General features: G+C 46.3%; 1 protein-coding gene across 3 annotated transcripts in view; it reads left to right on the top strand.

The window, feature by feature from the left end:
- Nucleotides 1–318: 318 nt before the first annotated feature.
- Nucleotides 319–6,000, top strand: part of LOC104060631 (alpha-2-macroglobulin-like protein 1) — a 32,793-nt gene continuing 27,111 nt past the window's right edge. For all 3 annotated transcript variants that reach the window (XM_054069333.1, XM_009562442.2, XM_054069326.1), the window contains exons 1-6: nt 319–519; nt 1,266–1,449; nt 2,342–2,504; nt 3,046–3,098; nt 5,148–5,168; nt 5,666–5,825. In XM_054069333.1, the coding sequence (XP_053925308.1) occupies nt 455–519; nt 1,266–1,449; nt 2,342–2,504; nt 3,046–3,098; nt 5,148–5,168; nt 5,666–5,825 (646 nt within the window). In that variant the 5' untranslated portion in view covers nt 319–454. The remainder of the gene's footprint in view (nt 520–1,265; nt 1,450–2,341; nt 2,505–3,045; nt 3,099–5,147; nt 5,169–5,665; nt 5,826–6,000) is intronic.

The following is a 6,000-nucleotide window of genomic DNA, read 5'->3' as shown; positions in this document are numbered from 1 at the left end:
GACCACAAGAGCTCACAGTGAGCTCCAGCTGAATGCAATGCCAATGGGTCATAGGACAATCCATCTGGAGGCAAAACAATGAGATTGGGGCTGCAGCTGGCACAAAAAAGCAGGGTCAGTGCAGTGAACAGGAAACGAGCTGTTGCTTAGCAAAATAAAAAGCAAATTTGTCTGAATGGTGCTGATCCATCTACTGGGGAGTAGGAGAACAGAGAGGCTGGAGTCCAAAAAGACTTGGATTGGCTGGGGAACATCCTGAATGGTACAACCCTGTGCCTGCAGCATTATAAACACAGGAATGAGGCAGAAGGAAGGAAACTTTGAAGCTTCTTGTTTGCTTCCTGGGACCAGCGGTGACAACAGCAGGTGGTCTGGAGACCTTGGAAGAAGAGATGCACCCTACCTTCTCTCCTGACTAGCCCTCCAGAGGAATCCACATCTCTAGGGGTCTCCCATGAAAATGTGGAATCCCTTCCTCCTGAGCTGCCTGCTCTACATCCTGGGAACAATGGCACAACCGTAAGTGCCATGTAAAAATCTGGTGAATGAAAGTTGTGCTGTTGAGGGAGGGGCCAGGGTAGCAGGGAGAGCACATGGGATCCTGCAAATGTTCTCCTGGAGGGAATAGACATGGGGTGGTACACAGCACACCACAAGCCTTGTTATGAACACAGGCCTCCTGAAGGTGGGAACCTCTCTCGTGGATATTGCTGTGGTACAAGAGCTGAGGACTGGCAGTGGGAACAAGAAGAGTGCAGGACTGCAGTCTGAGGCAGGCTGAAGGAAAAGCTGTGGGTTAAAGTGAAGGGCAAACGAAAAGGGCTGCAATTCTGGGAATGATTAAGCTGCTGCCAAGGTAGTTGAAGAGCTATCTCAAAGCAAGAAGGGAAATCCTTTTCTGTTAAGGGGCTGGACTATTGCATTTTTTAATGTGTACTGGGAACACCTAAGAATGGTTCCCGTTGCAGAAGCAGAGATTATCTGTACTGTATATGTTTCTCTGCACTACTGTAGCATCTTCCAAGACCACGTACACACCAGTGAGACCTGAGGTCACCTGAAAGCATTTATCTTGTATATATCTGAAATTAACTGTAAAATTTCTATCACTCCTGTGACAGGCTAACGCTCTTGTTGTTAATCTGTCCCTCTCACTTCCTGCCCCAAGAGAAGTGGCAAATCCTCCTGCTTCCTCAGACTGTAGAGTATTAGCACCAAGAGCGGGTTAGACCTCCACAATGTGATACCTTGTTTCCCCACTGCAGGAGATACCTGATTATCATTCCAGCTGCACTGCCCTACCCCTCCTCCCAGAGGGTGTGCTTGGACCTCCGTGGGGTGGAGAAGCCTGTTCGTGTGGCCTTAACTCTTGTACATCCGTCTGGCAACCTCAGCCTCTACCGCAAGGTCGTCCGGAACAATTGGATCTTCGAGTGCTCCAGATTTCAGGTCAGGATTGTTCTTAGCAGGGACCTCTAGCTGACAGCTCCCAACATGCTCTTTGGGCTCATGACTCTCACCAGAGAAATGGAGAACAAGGATGGTGGAAGGAGGGAGTGAATGGAAAGAAGTGAATGTAAGGTCAGGGACAGTGTTTACTTGTAGCCCAGTGTCTTTGCTCCCTGCCTCTGTCTGTCTGCATGATACTGTTCCTCCTGGGTATCTCACAATCCACCCTGATGGCACACCAAGGGAAAGCTGCATGGGCAGGCTACATGACTGTAGAATGTGGAGACGCTTCAAAGTACCCAAATGGCAGCTGTGCAGCTCATTCTTCTGAGAAGGAAGCACTGTCAAAGGGTGTCATTGTGAATTGTGATGCAGGAAAAGCCAGACTTTTAATCTCAGACAGCCTCCCATCATGTCTACTTCCCTCCAAGTTTCTCTTTAAGAGCTGGAAAATTGCTGGAGGGCTAGGAAGAACACAGGAAGGTGTGCACACAGGCTCAGCACAAGTCTTTCTGATCTGCCAGTCTCATAAATCTTATTTTCTTAGTTTGCACTAAGAGCGGGTTTCAGCCCTTGTGATCTGCACACTCTAGGAAACAGATTTCTTATCAACATAGACCTTTTCTCCCCTTAGGTTAAGTCCTCTCCATCTCGCTCCATGCAGGCTCTAGTGGCACTGCGAGGGAACAGAAGACATTTCTGTGCCAGAACAGGCTCCCTGTTCCTCTTGTCCAAGATCTGTCCCAAGTGCAAAGAGGTTGCTTCTATGTTTCCACAGATACAGTCCTCAGCCTGAGGGAACACCCTGGGCTGGCCTTCAGAGCACTGCTCTGATGTCATCTTGTCCTTCCAAACTGCCTGCTAACTTGGTGGCTCCTCTTTTGTGTGCTAGGTCCCCCGACCTGCAGGCAACCAGGAGGTAGGCACTGTCAATTTGCTCATCTCCAATGGCCACTACTTCAATGTAAAAGAAAAGAAGCAAGTTCTGATCTACAGGACTGGCACAGGCACCTTCATCCAGATGGATAAACCCATCTATAACCCAGGACAGACAGGTGAGCACCGCATGGAGTGCCCCAACTGTTCCCCTGCCTTGATCTGCTTGACTTTGTTCCCAGTTTCCTGTGTGTGGTGTGCTGAGTGTTTTGTGCCTTGTGGTCTCCATGGGAGCAGAGGGGGAAGCTATCTTCTGGAGTGATGTAGCTATGCACCACGTTTTAGGGGTGGGACGGGACTGGAAGGCTCAGTCTTACACAGTCTATGAGCAGAGCTGGCTTGGAAGAGGGAGCAGACCTGAATGCGATCTTCTCAGCTAAGACCACATAGAACTGGTCTGCTCACACTGCAGATGAGGAAACAAGAGTAACTCTGCATGTAGCCCATGGGAAAGACCCTAAATTGTGAGGCTGGCTGCTGTGCTGCTGCCACACATTTGGGGACAATAGGCAGTGATCAGGACCAAGCAAAAGGGTGAGACGGGCTGCCAGTAGGGTTGTGTGGGGTGTTGTGACTACTGAGTGAGGCAAATGCAGGGCAAGTCTGTTCCCAAATGCACTCTGTCTCTATAATGTGTCCTTCTCCATCTTCTCCCTTAAGTGAAATTCTGGATTGTGACATTGACGGAAGATTTTGCTCCTGTTAAAAGCAAGGTAAGGCCTGTGTAAGTGGCGCGAGGAAATCTCCGGGCTCCTTGCATCAGTTCTGCCTCCTCTGCCAGCCCCACACCATGGAGGCTGAGTAATCCCAAAGTCTTGCAGCTCTTGGGGCGGCCAAAACCAGTCTGCTACTGAACTAAATTGGAATAACAGCAGCTGTTTGCCAATGACTGTGTTGTCACGCTCACGAGACAGGTTCTGGCCAGTGGGAGGGTTGGTGCTGCTGAGGGGAGTGTGCCAGCACTCCCTGCTAACTGAATTAGTACAAGGCAGCCCAGGAGCTGTGCAGCCCCGCCAACCTCTTCCCACCCCAGCCAAAAATACAGGCAGAGCTTCTTAGGACATCCACGGGCTGCTGGCCATGGACATAATTACCAGCCAAGTTGTGTACAGACTTGGCCAGACTTGAAGATCCCCTGCTGCAGCTCTGAAAAACTCAGCACTTTGTGAGGCGTGTTGCACCTAAGGGTGGCAGGAGGGCCTGAAGCAAGCTGTGATGCATCTGCAAGATTTTAAGAAATAATAATTGATATGGGAAAGGATACGCATGAACTGATCATGAAAAAGGTATAACCAAATTACATTAAGTTGCTGGTGGCAGCAGCTCATTCTCACTGTGTCAAGGGAGTGAGAAGTTGCTGGAGATCTGCATATGTGCTTGCCAAGAAGCTGCAAGACTAGAATCTTTCTGTGATGAGCAGTTATACCTGCAGCCAGCAGCTTATAGATATTTCACACTCCTCTGTCCTCAAGCAATTTAAGGAGAGAAAACAGGAATTCATGTTATCACAGACAAGTACTGAAGGGCACATGTGAGCAGAGAATTGGATCAAATCCCTTTAGTCTGAAATAAAGGGAGAGATCCTTCTGGCTTCTTCATTGCTGGCTTTATTTCCTCTTTTGGGGTCTATTGATGAGAGCCTAGGATCATGCACTCCTTTCTCCTCCCAACCTTTTACATTAGTTAGATGATGAACAGTACATTGGCTTCCATGTCTACAATTGGTTCCTGAAGATATTTGACCATAAATATTGGATTTCTATGTTAGTATAAGTAAATTAGCATTATGACTGTTAGTGATACTGTCATGAAAATTCAAAAGATGTCATGTTTAAGCAAAGCTATTATGAGGCTTGAGTACACTGCGGCATTAAAGCTATGATATATAATTTGTAAATTGGCTGGATTGGAGGTAACACGGATGCTGTTCACTGGCATGGTTTTTTTTAGCATTGATTAAAGTAATGGGAATATTTAACTGGCACACTTTTTTTTTTTTTGTTTTGGTGAAAATGGAGGTGCCTGTGGTAACTTCTATGAAAGCTTAGGATGATGAATAATATGAATTCACTGTGGTGTTCTGTTTACAGACCAACTACTCTCCCAATCCCCTGCTCCTGCCTCCTTATGCCTCATGATCCCAGATCACGTGTCCTTCACCACTATTGCGTCCTGACTGATAGTTGCAGTGATATAAGGACAAACAGAAAAATAATAGGCCTGAAGGACTGAAGTATGTCCTTATTTGTCCCTTCCTGTTACTGTCAAGTGCAGTCAGCAATCATCAGTCATCTCTCCAAGCCTCACCTTCTAGGCCAGGGATTTTTATAGGAAAATGTGGGGTGCATTCTTCCTGTAGGTGATGCAGTTTTGCTAATTCTTGGGATTTATATAACAAAACGATGCCTTTTTGTATCTGTGAACTTGGGATGATGGTATTTGTGATTCTTTCTTTTTCTCCCTTTTTATTTTAATAGTAAATTCTAGCTTTCACAGTTGTAGAGTATCAAAGTGCATCTTAAAAATTCCAGGGATTTTGCTTAAAAAGCAAATCCAAAGAATAGCATAGATTTTATGTTACACATTTTCCTTGTGATTTCAAAGCTATTGACCTGATTTCAGTAGGATCAAGATCCTTACATTGTAATGTTTGGGACTGGCCATATTGTCCCAGCACAGAGGCTAGGTGGGTAAGGTAAGTTTATATATGGAGATTGCTACATCATGCCAGTTTCTGACATTGCTGTCTGTTTGCTTTGCAGTACTCCATAGTGGAAGTCCAGGTGCGTGTTTCAGACTCCTCATGTGTTACAAGGAAGGATACTTCAGTATGGATAATACTGAAAAAGGCTGTTGTCTTTTGAGTCAAGTTACTTTTCTTGGGGTCTGTGTAACACATGCACATACACAGTCTGTCCACACACTTCTTGTTAACAAGCATTGCTGATCCTAATGGGTCAGTGTCCATCCATTTCTACATTCAGGAATATCAGCCAGGCTTTAGTTAACATCTTTACGCAGGACTGGAGAATCTATATGTCAGGACCTTTTATACCTTCTTTTTCAATGGAACTACAGAGTAGGATAAACCTGGGTGGGTTGGGTTCACCTCTGTTGGTGCTCCAGCACTCAGGTTGCTTCAGCACCATCTGGGAAAAAACAGTGGGAGCCTGTGAAAGTCTCTGAAATCTCTGAAACACCTTTGAATATAGTGGGCTCTGGGCAGAGAATAGCAGGAGTTGCTGACAAGTGTCTCTTCTTTCCTCCCCTCGGATTGCAGGACCCAAACCAAAACCGCATTGGGCAGTGGCTGGATGTGAGACCAAAACAGGGCATTGCAGATCTGTCTTTCAAGTTAGCTGATGAACTCTCTCTGGGCACTTACACCATCAGTGTGGGGAACCTAAAAGTGTCCCATACCTTTACGGTGGAGGAACGCGGTAAGATGGAGTATGGAGAACAAAGAATTGGATGGAAGAAGTTGCTGTATAACAATATGTAGCCAAACATTAGTAAACTAAGATTTACTTCTGAGGACTAGCTGTCTGAGGACTAGGATTAAACACAAATCTGTAGAGTATAGAGTGGGCAATGTCAGAAATGAATACAAGGGAG

This window comes from Cuculus canorus, chromosome 1 (assembly GCF_017976375.1).
Source record: "Cuculus canorus isolate bCucCan1 chromosome 1, bCucCan1.pri, whole genome shotgun sequence".
NCBI classification, from domain to species: domain Eukaryota; kingdom Metazoa; phylum Chordata; class Aves; order Cuculiformes; family Cuculidae; genus Cuculus; species Cuculus canorus.
Note: the sequence above shows the minus strand (reverse complement) of the source record. Positions and strands in the feature narration are given on the sequence as shown.